Raw genomic sequence first — 16,144 nt, forward strand, 5'->3', positions numbered from 1 at the left:
ATTTCACATAGGCCTATATGTTTTATTGATCAATTATTTTGTGTGTGATTGTCACAGGATCATGTCAATTTAAAAAGGAAGCATGCATCTACCACCAATATCCAAGATGTGACAAGCAAGGAGAGAAGAAGTTCAGATGATCACCCTGACAACAGCTTTATCACCATAGCAACTAATGAGGGGTCAATGCACTTAAGTGAATTATCTTTTGATAGTGTTGATACTGTTGAGAGAATGGACCAGTGGAAAAGTGAGAGAGAGAAACTGTATTCAAAATCAGGTGAGATTCCTTGGTCAAGACAATATTAAGTTTGTTTTGTAAGATCTACTTTATTTGGAAGAGATGTGCAGTTCTGATTTTTGAATGTAATTGTAGGCATTGATTTTTAAATGGGAACCAAGGAATGATGGACTACAAATGTATGTGAATGGGGTAAATTTGAACTCAACATCAGTCAAATTACACTTTGTTAAAGCTGAATATCCTTAATTTATAATGTACATGGGTTTTATTTTGGATTTCTAAAGAACCGAAATACAGTTTTCAATTATAAAACAATTCAAACATAACTAAGTTAATTGAATTGTTAACATTTTTAAATCAAACATTGCACATCTAAAGTTAATTGAATAGTTGCTTAGATCAGGGACCATATATAAATAGATTCATGTTATAATAGCGTAGCCGCTGAATTCTGGTTTAAGCCCTTGATTTTTTTTTTTTTTTTTTTTTTTTTTGTGTTTTTCCATTTTTATTCACCTGTACTTGGGCCTGGTGGAAAAAAAAAAGAACATACAGACATGGTCCACCAGACCCCATCTTAATTACGGTAACCAAGATAGATGCAAAGATACAATCAGATTATGACAATGAGATTTAAATAATACTGCCCCACCACGACAACAGGACCCAACCAATACCTCTGTTAAAAAATAATAAAAAAAGAGCAAATGCTACGCTACCAAGAGTGATGAGAAAGGCAAGCAGAAAAAGAAGTGGTAGCCCAGCAAAAGTATGAAAACACAAAGGCAACTGTTGGGTCCCCCTGCCATGGGTGGGCAGAATCAGCACCATACAACATGCATAATAAGATTGTTGGTTACGAGTGCATCAATAAACTAGACCAGGGATTTTCTATACAAAAACACAACATTTAAGGGCCATATATACTGCAAATTTATATTCGACATAGAATATTCATTCAAGAAGTATTCATTATTTAATCTATTTCAATTCATTTTTATCTTCTAATGAATGTTTGTTGACAGAAAATCAATTATATTTTATGTCAAATGTTTGGTAAGAATAATATATGTGACACAATCTGGTCCATGGGGGCCAAAGGCGGCAAATTTGAAACCGAGATAAAGGTAAAAATATGGTGTAAAAGACAAGAAAATACAAGAAAATAGACATCAAAACACTTCATAAATTTAGAACCAAGTATATATGCTAGACCTTTGGTGTTTTCAGTAAATGATATCCTATTGTATGTATAATGTAATAATTACAGTAACTGAATTGTCAAAAATGCCTCCTTTGGCCCCCATCACATGGACCAGATTGTGTCACATATTATCGATTTTACATCAGCAAACATTCTTTAGAAATTAAACATGACTAGAAATAGAATGGGAATAAGTAACGAAGACATCTAATAGTCTACATCAAATAAAAAGTATACATCGGGCATTATTCTTACACAATCCTGTAAAGGCGTATTCACCTGCACATGTCACATTTATTCTTATCTCTCTCTGAATCATATCCTATTTAACACTACCACAGATAACAGAAAATCAATTGCTAAAATAATTCTTCAATTATTATTCATTGATCTGTCATTGGTGTCTAAATACATTTCCTTTTTGTGCTGTGACTGACTTCTGGTTGAAAGAGAGGAACATAATTGCATTGATCATTTCATAGCAAGTGTGTAGAAGAATTTTTAAATATCACAGATATACTTTTGTTGATCCTGTGGTTCTTGAGTGATGTTGTAAAGAGGGCTGCAACAACACTTTTATAAAACGTACATAACTCATTAACAAAAATAAATCAAGTAAATTCGATGTGCAGAATGAACTTTTTCAAAATATTACAGAATAGTCAACTGCAATGAACTTTGCAGCTTGGATGATGTCACGATGAGGTTAGCATTTATTCCGTATTGAAAAGCGTGTTCCGACGGATCTGCATTCGACCGGCCACTTAAGATGTTATTTTTCAGTAATATATTGATTTAGATAATGAAAATCGATTTCGCATGTACCCATTTTAAACTTTATTTCTAAATTTTTTTGTGTTTATGAGAACCTACAATATAATTATAGGTTAATTAATGCGTATTACTTGTTGGGAGATAAATAAGACAAAACAATGCACTTGCGCTGATGTTGATGCGTCTAATGCACCCCCACCCCCCCCCCACCCGTAATTCTTGAGCAACAAGTAATATGCGTTCATTAACCTATTTCATACATACACAAGAAGAAAAAAAAACATGTGATTTTTGCTGTTTTTATAACAAAATCATCACTAAAAATGTTGGAAAATAGAACCAAATATATGCATCAACCCGTCGAAAAATTAATCAAGCCTACGTGGACGCGATCACGCATGTAAAGCACTGTGTGTAGTAAGTGGAGTGCACATTAGACACATGTTGTGCAATCAATGCATGCGCATGGTTTGGATTTTTCTAACGATTGATCTGATTGGTTCTCGCTATAGAAGAGTGTATGAATCACGTTCATATCATGATTGTTTTGCAGCCATTTGAATAATTTAGTTAAATGTTACCTAACCAGTATTTTGTTTATGTCACATTTTTATTCTGAGATTGATAATTCAACAAATATTTGGTATTTATTTATTTAATATTATTTATTTGATAATTACCCATTCAGTCCCACACATGATTTTAACAATTAGAGTATAATGTTCAAACATGAAATTGAAACACTTTTATGTGAATGACAGATTTTCAATCTGCTAATTCAAAAACTTGTGGCAAGAATCTTATATGAATTATATATAAGATTATTAAAATCAGAAATCTTATATGAATTATATATAAGATTATTAAAATCAGAAATGAGAAACTCATTTAAACGGCAATTATAAAACTTTTGTCTGCTTTTGGTGCACCATAATTCAAATTTTTTTAAATAATTTTAATTATTTTGAAAAATTAAAAGAATCTTAAAAGAATCTTAAAAGAATCTGAGTGGCATTTTGACTGCAGATATTTGTTTTGTTTGACATGCATTTGCTGACATTAACAACATGTATACCAAATGTGACTTGACAGCAGTGGACTTACATGCAGCTTTGCGTCTCATCACACACATGCGTAATCACAATATTTCACATTGGCGCATTCCTGACTTGTATTTCCTGCTAATTTAATTCATCTAACTTGAGCCATGTGACTTTTCAGGGTTGGAGAGAGTGAAATAATGAATTTTAAATAAAGCAAAATAGGAGGCAGTATTAAAAAGTTGTATTTTATCAGTTTGAAGTGAAAGAATAAATCCTTGTGTTCATCAAGTATCAAGAAGTCTCAAATTTGGACGTGGACGAATGTGTCTCCTTTATTCTGCCCTTAAGTGAAGCATAAATTACTTCTTTGAATCTCCTCTCAAACCATCTATTTTCTTCATTTAAAACATTGATGTGAAAATTTGCCAGATGTTTCGATTGGATTTTTAAATGTTACAGTTTTACTGCCTCGATGAATGATAATCTTCACAAACATAGTTGATGTAATTATTTTCAATTGACTATATCACTTGAAATCTATATACTTTAATTTCCCGCACAGGCGGTGTAGATTTCAAATGGAGTCACTCATTCAAGTAACCCCATTTGAAATTCACACTACCTGTGTGGGAGATTAAGGTCATGCCTTCCATAGGGGTGTAGTGACTTCAACTTAATCCCAATGTAATATATATAATATATATATGTAATATTTTGTTTTCAATCATTTCATCTTACAGCACACCAAGTTCAGGAAATTTTCATTTGTAGCCCTAAACCTATTTCTCCAGAGATGTACAGCGCTTTACCGTATTACCGTGGTAACCAAGCCAAACAATTCAAGTACTCTGAAGAGGAATCATCTTTTCAAAGCAGTCATATGTGGAAGAGACAGAGGTTAGGGCATCAAGGGAAAACATTGCATGACAGTGGTGCTTTTGAGAGGGATGATAGATCAACATCATTGGGTGGTCGTCTTGAAGTGCGTAACAGGTATCATGCTGATAAAGAAAACCTGAGATCAACTGTAAGTCAGAAAATGTCACCTGAGAAAAATATACCATCAGAAGATGAAAGCAGATTCTCTTTCTCCAGAGCATCACAAGATGTGTTTAAAGATGAATTAATTTTGGAAAATCTAGCAGCGAGACATTCAATGTTTTCGTCATCAAAGAGAGGATTGAAGACTTTGGTTAGTGATGAAAATGATACTCAGGGTGAAATGCAACTTGAAAAAAGGTTGTATAGTAATGATGATCTTCATGCCAATGATCGATACAATCAGAAATCTGGGATAACATCACCAGATGTGTTTGTAAATACAAGAACCAAAGAGCACACAAGTATGTCTTCATTATTACCAAGAAGTAGTATAAAACATGCAGATGCTTCCAAAGGAGACAAAATCTACCATTCATATGTTTATGAAATAGCGGAAGAAGACCCAGGGAAGAGTTTATATGCTCAGTACCAAGAAGATCTTGAGAGTCAGACAAAGAGCATGCCCATTGCATATAATGGTAGTTCAAGAAACTCTGACAGTTTTCTTCCATTATCATCATCACAAGGTCTTTCTGCTTCCCAAGATAATGTACAAATGCTGCTTATGTCTAATACCACTGCACCTGTCATCTCAGATACCACAGCACCTGTCATCTCAGATCAATTATCCTCTGAGCCACCACAAAGTGCAATATTTCCAACACAAAGTGGCTACTATAAGAGTAAACATGGCAGTGATTCTGGTTTTGATTTCATATCTGATTCAAAGACAAAAGCTACAACACATGATGTGTTAACTAGTCATGACAGTGATACCAGTATCTGGAGGAGTATAAGATATGTCGCCAAAGAACTTGAACATGATAAATCCTACGCTTCTTATCGTCAGAAAGAAGATTCACAAAATGAAACCAAAGTGAAAAGTACAGATGCCAAAACCAAATCAGCCAAAAATCATCATAGTTCTTCCATATCCTCATCTGCCTTACCATCTAGTACTACATGTAGAACATCACCTCAGGGAAAGGGAAGTACTTTTTCTAATTTTAAGCTCAATTCATCTTCTTCCAGACAGATATCTTCCACCAGTCATCCAAATTTGTCTAATATGTCTTCCACTAGAAAGTTTACAAATAGAAACATTTCAGCAGATCAATCAGGTGGTTGGGCATCATCCAATGTTGAAGATGATTTTCAATTCATAGCAAGACAAGGTCATTCTTCTTCAAATGTTCTAGAACACCAAAGAAGTAGATCTGCATCAATAGGGAAAACATCACCGCTCAGATATACCTCGGATGTCGACACAGGGTCAAGAGTGCAAAGGTCACAGGGTCAAAGGGAGTATCTAAAACCTAGTCCGCCCAATGTCACACATAAGACTTTATCACAATCGGCAATGGTGCCTGAAGGATACTTGGGTCAAGGGTCAACTGTCAGACATAAACAGTCATCAGTATCAAGTAAAAGATTACCAGAGGCTGAGAGCAGAGCAAGTGATGAGGCTGCAGCAAGTCAAATGCATGGATCTAAAACACTACTACAATCTTCCTACAGAAACTTTGGAAATACCTCAGACATTCAACATAACACTTCCCAATATCCCAATACATCAGCTGTTTCCCAGGGTAAATCTATGCAAAAAGACTTTGATACTAGTCTTAAATATAATGATCTGCTGGTCATCAATACATCAGGTAACTCTTCTGGTACCTTTCTATTAGAAGATTTACAATCAACTGTGAGTGATGTGTCAGCAAGACAGCCAACATATAAGACCAATAATCAACCTTATGTAGCAAAAACCAGGAGTGAACATCATGGTTTGAGATCTATGACAGCCGCAGATTCACATAGACTGAGTAGTGTTCACAGTGGTGTTACAACACAAAGGAATGGCATCAAGCAGGTAGTACACACAAGAAAGGCAGTGCAACAGAATCAACAATTGAGAAAGCCTGTGCAATCCAGTCAGATGAGAGCTAATAAGGTACATATTTTGTGGGGTTAGTACAAGGTCCTGTCAGCAATAGCTGCCAGGTGTAACATCATCAAATGTATATAGGGCAGCTATTGTAGATAAGACCGTGCATCACCACTTATTCTGATTTTTTTAACTCCCACAACAATGTTTTGTCAGGGTTTTATGTTATGATACAGGTTGGCCGCCTGCTGTAATGTTGTTTGCATATTTATGAATATTAATGAACTTATTTGCATATTTTGCCTCAATTTTTTAATGAATCCACTCTGCAGCTTAAATGCAATAACTGATCAACTTTATTTTGGTATGGTGATAGAATGTGGTGGCCTTGTGTGATGTTATTTGCATATTTATGAATATTAATGAGCTTATTTGCATATTGTGCTGGATATTCAATTATCCACTCTGCAACTTAAACACAAAAACTAATCAACTTCAAAATCTTGGTGTGGTGACAGGGTATGTTGTCCTCATGTGCTGTATAGTTTTACATCATGTTGTTTGCACATTTGTGAATTATTTATTAATGGCTTCAATTGCATACATGTATTTAAAAACCTTTGTTATTTACAAATGTTTTTTTGTGTGGGCCACCTTGAAATTATGAACCGCATAATTCTAGTTACAATTCATGATTGTATCTATGGTGGGCGGTGATGGACAGTGCTGCTTGATTCCACCCACCGCTAACAACCACTTACCAGTTTTTCAGTGATGCATACATGCCACCTACAAATCACAAGATATATGGAGAGTAAAAAGTTCAATGGCAAATGCATATGAATATACTAGTTTTTAGTTCAGAAGTTTAGTAGTTAACCCTCTCCATGCAGGTTTCAACTGCAGATGACAAGTTTCATATTATCTTTAGAAATTCAAAAATTTCAGAATTGTACATTTCCATGACCATATTTGGAATCAGCATGAAAAATGTATTACAATGAGTACAAACAAGCCTAGTATTGGTTCGGTGGTTCTTGAGATAGCTCTTGATATTTTGAGAAAATGTATTAGAAATTAGAACTATATGGCCAGCATGTAGAGCAACAATCATCAGTTTCAATGTGGTGTACTCTTATTTTTGAAAACATGGCACAGCACTCAATATCTGCTGAGTACAATTCACTCATTCCATTCTTAGGTAAGTTACAAAATATTAGTCTTTTGGGTGAGATACAGATCATGTTGTTGGTCATTCATGATAGTAGTGATTAAGGCATTTTAAGCAATATTGTAAATTGTAATATTTCCTGAGGAGGATGCCATCAATGATTTGTCAGAATTCTGATTTTTTTTTCATGATTGTAATGTGTTTTAATAAATTAACAAACATGTACTCTACAATCACCAAGGCTTGAGGTGTTGTGACCAATCTGAGATTTTTGATAGCCCATTTTAATAAGACATTTTAAATGATAAAAATATTTAGTTGAATATTTGATGTTCATAACACTGCATACATGGCGTACTGGATCTTCATAACACATCAAGATGGTAAACTCAGGACGTGACCAACGGAGTGGTTGGTGACATTGGCACTTGAAGGACAGCGATTTCTTTAATTCATTCACTCAAAATGGAAATGTTGTAATATTGTTGTAGTTCTTGTGGCGAGTTATGGTTATTTCAAGAAAAAGCTTTGTAATATTGTTTCTGAAGGTTAATGTCAATGAGACTCCTTCAGGACTAAAATAAATGCAAAATTCCTTTTAAAAAATGTGTGTACTACTTACCGTCCAGTGCAAATTATTTTGAACAAGGTCCAATGGACATCCTAAATATTGCACGTATACATGGACTTTTCCGCGTAATTTTTCTAACTCGTCCTTGTATCTGTAGATTCCATACCTCACCTTGTTGACATCCTGTAACTGGCCTTGAGGGCTTCTTGGTAATCTCTGCAGGGATTAACTTACCTTTTTAATAACTTGCCTTTTTCTCAATTTTAACTGGCCGGTTATCTGTTCTTAATATTTTATCTCTCTCGAATACTTGGTGAAGTTATTTGAACGTTTGTGCCTTGTCATACAATGTAGTTCAATTTTAAAAATATTTTGAAAATATTTTTCATAGGGATTAAAACACCTAAGTCAAAAGATGCATCAGCAAAAGTTGTCACCAGAGAGAAGGACTGCACAGGATGTGAATTTGTAAGTTTGTTTCAGTTTCTTAGTATTATTTTTATTATTTTAGAATAGAATGAAATCAAATCTACAGTTTCAAGTGGATTTTGAGAAATGGAAATGTTGATTGCTTCCTCGTATGGATGGCATTCATGCTTCGTGGAAGATGAACATAAATTGTTATACAGGGGAAAGAAGAATCACGTATCGCACATTAGCACAATTAAACATGAAATTACAAATGGAAACATAACATGCATAGGCAGACAAACCAAAGTAAAAACTCCGGACATACCTGCCTGTGCATTGACTTGAACCCCAGACCTCTCGCTTGTGGGGTGAGCTCTCTAACCACAGAGCTACACAGACTGTCCCTTGATAAACAGGACTCAAGTCTGGTACTTATGTTTAATTGTGCTAGTGTGCGATGCATGATTCTTCTTTCCCAGTATGGATGGCATTCATGCTTCTTGGAAGATGAACATAAATTGTTAGTAATAAGTATGGGTGGCATTATGCTTCTTTGAATATTATTAGTTACCCCCTGTCTGTTCATATGCAATACGAAAAATATCACTGGTTTTGAGGTCGATATCACACGAGGCCGCAGGCCGAGTGTGATACGACCTCAAACCAGTGATATTTTTCAGATTGCATATGAACAGACAGGGGTAATGAAATCATTCAGTAGACATGAATTTAACACAAATAAATAAATAAATAAATAAATAAATAAATAATAATTAAATAATACCACAATCATAAAAGTTATAGGCCTACTCCAAACTCTTCCAAGTATGCTTTACAGTTTCCTGTCATGCAACTACCGCCAAGCCATGTACACAACGCGCCATTGTCAACGTGTGATGCACACTTAGCACGCCACGCGAGGTAGCGCGTAATTGCCGTCTCTACCGCATACGCGATCAGCACAGTGTACAATAAAACGTGAGTATGCAGGCCCGTTAATTGCAGGTACTGATTAAGAGCTGAATAATACGGCTATATATTGTACGGTAATTTATGAATGCTGAACAATACGAAATTATATTATTTGGCTATTAACCAATGAAATGTCGTTATTCATGTCTACTGAATGATAAGAACATAAATTGTTGTCCCTTACATATATATATATAATTTGAAGTGCCTGATGGGATTTGCTAATTGCAGATAGCGATGTACGGCAAAAAATTGATTGCATCACCTAATACCATCATGCAGTATACATTAAAGGCGGGTTGAAGGGAAGCAGAACCTAGCAGTGTTTGCACTCAAATATTGAGATGAATATAGCTGACACACGTCAGACAAGTATAGAACTGTTTTAAATCTATCACAAGATGAGCTCTGACACCATCTCTTAAGTAGATCCATGGAAATCTACTTACATGTCCCTGGGTAAGGAGTAGCCTACATACTCTGTAGACAAGGTGCAGTCTACATACAGAACGCTAATGGTTTTGTCTTGAAGAAATCAGAGCTAATCCTGACAAAAGAGAGACAGTTTTATACTTATACTGATGTTGAACTGTTGAAACCCTCAGTTTTTGAATACCTACTAATCTAGATTGTATGCAGACCTGAAACCTTTCCTCCTTTTAGCTGATTTCCTCTTTTTTATTCTTGAAATATACACATTACAATGTATTTGTTATTTTCAGCCCAATTCGAGCTTTTTTAGAATGATTTTCTGCTATTATCCTCTTTTTTAAAGCATTTTACTCTTTTTCACAAATGGTCAGTTTCAGGTCTGTGAATTGGATTTTTCATTGTACAATTATTTTGTTATAGATCTAATTCATCTCTGTCAAGCCTGAGTCCTAATGGCAAGAGTCCAAGAAGAACTACATCCATCCTGTGGGCCTTCAAACTGCTTGATCTCCTTCATTCTGCACCATTAGATAAGCAGGAAGAACTTGTCACTAAGGTATATTATATATAAATGAGTATGATGGTCGTCATTCATGTATAAGGCAAAAACTATAACATGTTTGTTTCTTGCAGGTGTTTAAAAATCCAAGATGCATTGTTTGATTAGTTTTATTAATTTTTGATTGAATTAAATTTTTCTTTTGGGATTAATTGTATTAGAATAAGCCTCACATGCCATATACCTTGTATATTATCAAAATGTCAAACCATATAAATCAGATAGAACATTTAGAAAAGCTATAGATTGATTTTCAATGCAAGACTTATATTACAAAGTAGCATATCTTGGTGGGTGGGGAGGTAGAGCGTTACCCCACCCCCGAGAGCTCTTGCGCAGACCAGCTCAACTATCAGGCAGAACTTGTGCATCTTATTACTGGCTTGTTCAACACCCAAATTTATGATCCAAAATGATGTAAAATTGCAAATGTTTGTGAGCTTTTAATCATTTTTAAACAGGTGGGGAGGAAAACTTTACTTTTAAGTCCTTCAAAATTGCCAGGTACATGTATATGCCACTGAACATATTGGGCTGAAATAATGCAAATTGTGAAAATAATGTACCCAGGCAACTGATAAGCTACTGATATTACATGGTCACATCACATATATTTTTATTCTTATTAAGATTATGACAGTGGTTGAAAAACTGTAAGTATCGTGCAACTATGACTAAAAATAAAAAGGCAAAATGTGTATGCCAACAGTACACAAGTAGGTGCTGTAAAGTACTTAGTCTATTTAAATGGAGTAAACATTACCTTAAATAGGAACAAACCTTTGCTTGCGGAGTGACTTGTTGATGTTTCCCAGAATCACAAAGTAGCTGACCTCTATATGTATTTGAAACAAACTTATGGTTAGGTTTTGTCCCTGTTGCCAAATATTTTGTTTAAAACCAATCGTTTGGGTCACCTAATTTAATGCAAATCAACTTTCTATTTCTTGCTATTTTTTTTCTTTTTAAATATATGGGCCAATGTGCTTTTATAGTCAGCCTGCTATAGTTAGCCTGGTTTTAGCATTTTGCATAAGTATGGATCGTTGACCCAAGCTTGTGTCCCTTACGGACCAACCTAGGTAAAAACAAACTGCTTCAAAATAATAATATATACGAGCTTTAGTATTTGAGTGAAATTTAAACCACTTCCCAAAGAAAATGTGTTGATCACCTAAGAGCTTTGGCATTATAGGCTGCTACACTCTGGATGGACCGGTGAAGGTGATGATACAATGTACATTTGTCAGAGATCATCAGCATATATCAGATACCAAACATGTTAGGTTTCTTGCTTTGGTCGATATTTCCTCTATATTCCTTTCCTTCCATTGAATTTTCCATTGACTGGCAACTTTACACTCATTTTTGTGGGAACAGTTCACATTTTGAGTCATTGCTAAAGAAGGTGTTTCCTGAGTTACACCGCTTGCATTACCTTATTTTTAGATCAAGAAATTTAGCCATTAGAGTAGGGATGAAGAATAATTTACCTAATTTTTGCTTCAAGTACATATCTGGAAAATTGCTGTAATTATTATTAATTAATTTATTATTTTCATAATGTTATCATTAAATATATTTCAATAATTAATTAATTTATTCAATAATAATGTTTTTTGAGTTTGTTTGCATGCTTGTAAAACATTTTAGATTATATTTTGTACTCACAAAAACTTTTTTTTCTGAATTTTCCCAATAGGTCAGAGGACAAAGTGTCCCAAAACTACAAAAACTGTCCCACAATGCATTGCAAACTTCCAATGCTGATTTGGCTTATACCATCAAAAGCCCACTTTATTTGGTTGAAGTTTTATAAGCGTTATTGGTTTGCTTGTAGCTGTTAATGCCTAGATATGCTTGACATAATTTGTTTAAAACTTTCATATAAGTTGTGTTTTAGTACAGAATGTTGATATTGTTGTTGTCATGCAGGCATATTGGTTCAGACGTTGGTTGGTGAATGTGAGAATCTTAGGGGCAGCCAAACGAGAAGAACAAGACAACTGGAACAGGTAAATAGAGCTACTGGATATTATATTTACTGTATACGAGGAGTAGTCAATAAGTTCATCATCAGAGAGGTATTGGGGCAAACACATTACATTTTGCTTTGGCAAATTATTTTTACACTGACTTGCTCCAAAAATGAATTGTGTACAAATAACAATGCTATTCTATATGTATTTTAGTCCATAAATTAAGGCTAAATTAAGTTTGGTGTTAAATGGCCCGAAAGAAGATGCCTACTGCAAGTTTAGTTTTGGTCAAATTTATACCTAGCAAATCGATCTGTTGACCAGATAAGAGTACTGCATTCTGTTGGTCAACATTCAGGTTTACATCTGAAAAACTTATATTATGTTAAAAAAGTGTCAGACTTTTCCCCCGAATATGTGGAACTGATACTTCCGGAATACAGTTTTATATATTAGGAAAAAGCATATTTTTTAACAAAAACATCCAATTTACACAGTCCATGTTTCTTCCTGTATAAAATGATGATAGAAATAGCAGTGAATAGATCAGACAGTAAATATTTAGCTTCCTGAACATCTTAACTTCAAGTTGATTGTATAAAACATAAAAATAGGAAGCATTAAATAATGAAATATTTAACCTAACAGCTAGACCATACTTTTTGAAGTCTGTTTTTGCATGATTGTGATGTTTGTTTACCCTCTCACCCACCAATGAATGAGCCAGAAACAAAGTTTTCTTGTTGAAAACGTAAATCTTAGAATTTGTATAACTTCTTGTTGCATGCTGAAAATAAGTCATAAGTAAGTCAGCACAAGTCAAATTGGATTGCTGTATTCCACTTTGGTTGGAGACCACAGATGGAGCTTCATAGACCATTCTTATAATTGACACTTCCTTGCCCTTGATGGGTGAGTATTGATATCACATAACGAAAGCGAGGGCAAGAAGGGTATCATGTGGTTATACAATAACAAAACCAGGCGTGATAGCAATGTTCACCCCATCAATGACAGGAATTTGGCAATTATAGGAATGGTCTATAAAGACAATTAGAAAATTGTTGTATGTCCTTGTAATAAAATGTGTGCGTGCGTGTGTTGTGTGTGCAAAAGTCCAACGCGTACAAAATCTTCAAAACGTATGTGTTCATATATTCAATGATTTGATATAAAAAACTCAATTTTTTTCATCTGGTAGAGATAGACAATGAAGATATACCATCCTTATTATGAGAATATGACATTAACTATAGGGACACAAGTCTGTAGTAATAAATTGTATTTACTAGCGAACTATTACCACTTTTTAGATTCTTGAGCATCCTGGCAGAAAAAAATTGGGTCAACAACTCAGTGAATTGAGACACACATTAATCAAATAAAAAAAAACCACTCTCTGAGCAATGTTTTATACCCTATCAGATAAAAAATTCACAATTGAAAGGGTAAAAAAAAGGAATATATCCCTTAAAAATGCTTAGAAAACCCTGGTGACTTTAATAGGCAATTTATTTCAATGACTTTGACAGTTATTCCAGGACTTGTGCCATCAGTGATGTTGTCTTTATCATTAGTTTAAATACATAAATCTTATGCACATAGGCCTGGTTGTTTTAATTTCAATCACATCACACCAGCACAACACCATTATTACATCACCCTCATAACATTGACGAGATAGGCCGAGCGACTAGGGCACGGTGGCTCAGTGGTTACGGCCTTGGACTAGGGCACAGTGGCTCAGTGGTTACGGCCTTGGACTCATAATCTGAGAGCTTGCTCGACGGCGTGGGTTCGATTCCCCATCCCACCACCGTGTTGCGCCCTTGGGCAAGGCGCTTTGCCTCGCTTGCCTCACCCCACCCAGGTGCAATGGGAAGCTGTTAGGGGTAGTCACAGTCGTAGTACTGATGAACCCTGCGCCACTTGTAGGCTGCAAACGCGGTTCCGACATATTCTAATGACAGCGGAATAAATGTAATGCGCTTTGAGGCTGTTTACGGCATAAAGCGCTATATAAATATCTACATTTATTTATTTATAACCAAATTGCCTTGTCAGTTAGGTTACAACAATGCGTGTCAATGTGGAGGCATTGTTGTCAGTGCTTTCTAGTTTGGATATAGTTCACCTTACTTGTATTTGTATATATTTTCTTTATATTTTTACTCTTTGTATATATAACAATGTTGGCCTTGCACCACTTGGGCTCTTAGGGAGTGGAGTTCTAGGACATGAAATAAAATGAAGTAAATTGTTTTCTCTTTATCCATTATAGGGCAGTTGCACTTCACAACCTTCATCTATTGCAGAAGACTTTCACCGGATGGCAAACCATCATCAGAGTCAACCAGGAAGCTGCGCGACAGATGTGGCATCAGCACACATTGGAGAAGGGATTGAGAAGTCTACAGTGGGCTGTGTCACAGACTAAGATACTACAAGATATGATGGAGGAGAGAAGACACATGAGAGATTTGGCAATTCATTTTAATAAGGTAAGTACTTGATTAGGAGGTACTCACAAGTAGTAAGTCTACAGTGGGCTGTGCTAGTGGTTTCATCAGACTGGCAGACTGGCAACTCATCACATCTGATTGTATCCTTTTATGGTCAACAGGAAGCAGGTGTGATGAGTTCGTCAAAGGTGTTGTTGAGTGCGTAGTTTAGTGTCATGTCCTTTACTGCAGATCTAAATGGCTTCTTTTAGCTACCTGGTAGTCTTATCAGCTTCACGAAACATGTGAGGAACAGTCAGATGTAAAAGGAAACAGTCAGATGTGATGAGTTCCCAGTCTGATGAAACTACTTGCTTTGTGGTGAAACATCACTAAAACACCTTCAGTTGGAATTGTTCATAACAAACAAAATTCACAGTTTAAATCAACATTCTTAATGGGCTTTTTCAAAGAAAAGGTAAGTACTTGATTAGAAGTTACTTAGTAAAATGGCTAATCCTCAGAGGCCTTAAAATTGAAATTGCCAGCACATACAAACCTGGTTATTTTATTTTATTTTTGAAAATATAAGCTTGTATAGTAGCATATTGGGCTATTCCATTCTATTCCACACAACCCTTAATTACCTTAATCTTTCCCACAGGGAGTGTAAATTTCAATTTCAATTTCCATAGGGGTGTATGGATTTCAACTGGAATATCCCATTGTGCCATCTTTTAAACAGCCAATGAGAAGCAGGTATTTCTTGATATGATTGACTTAGCCAATCACATCCACACGTTTGTATTTTCCCTCACACATACAACTGTAAACATGTTTTGTAAGACCAGCCAGTAGGTGTAAAGTAAACAGTTGAGGCTTCAGCTGGGGTCTTCAGGTCAAAGTGAGACAACATATTAATATTATTTGCAGACAAATATTACAACCACAGTAGTGTATGGCAAATTTTTCTATCCATACAGTTAAAAATAAAATTATTTTTCAAATTTTATTTTCCATCTTTTTTCCTCATCAGTCAATTTGCACATAAATAATACAAATACATATACATGTACATCAAAATGTCTCGACAACATAAAACATCGTAATAAATTGTGAATGGTCTTACAGATATTATGAGGTAAGATACAATCATGAACAGTTCATTTTTCAAAAATAGACTTCCATTTGTGGTAATGAATATTAAATTTATTATTGTCCATATCAATGTGGTATATAAACCTTTCATGAAGGAAAAACATTTCTAAATCCTTCTTGCCATAAACAAAAGAGGTTTATCTTTTTTCATAAGACTTTTATAGATATTTAATTTCAGAACTAGCAAAATGTTATTGAAAACATAATCTTTGAAAATGTAATTTCCAAAAAGAACCATATTCTGAGTCAAGAAAACATT

General features: G+C 34.9%; 1 protein-coding gene across 1 annotated transcript in view; it reads left to right on the top strand.

Moving 5' to 3' along the window:
* The window catches only part of LOC140156557 (uncharacterized), a 28,880-nt gene that overhangs the window by 5,129 nt on the left and 7,607 nt on the right, over positions 1 to 16,144 (top strand). Inside the window, exons 2-7 of the mRNA XM_072179497.1 lie at positions 58 to 280; positions 4,006 to 6,257; positions 8,325 to 8,401; positions 10,169 to 10,304; positions 12,243 to 12,322; positions 14,568 to 14,787. Coding sequence (XP_072035598.1) covers positions 58 to 280; positions 4,006 to 6,257; positions 8,325 to 8,401; positions 10,169 to 10,304; positions 12,243 to 12,322; positions 14,568 to 14,787 — 2,988 coding nt within the window. The remainder of the gene's footprint in view (positions 1 to 57; positions 281 to 4,005; positions 6,258 to 8,324; positions 8,402 to 10,168; positions 10,305 to 12,242; positions 12,323 to 14,567; positions 14,788 to 16,144) is intronic.

This window comes from Amphiura filiformis, chromosome 7 (genome assembly GCF_039555335.1).
Source record: "Amphiura filiformis chromosome 7, Afil_fr2py, whole genome shotgun sequence".
NCBI classification, from domain to species: Eukaryota; Metazoa; Echinodermata; class Ophiuroidea; order Amphilepidida; family Amphiuridae; genus Amphiura; species Amphiura filiformis.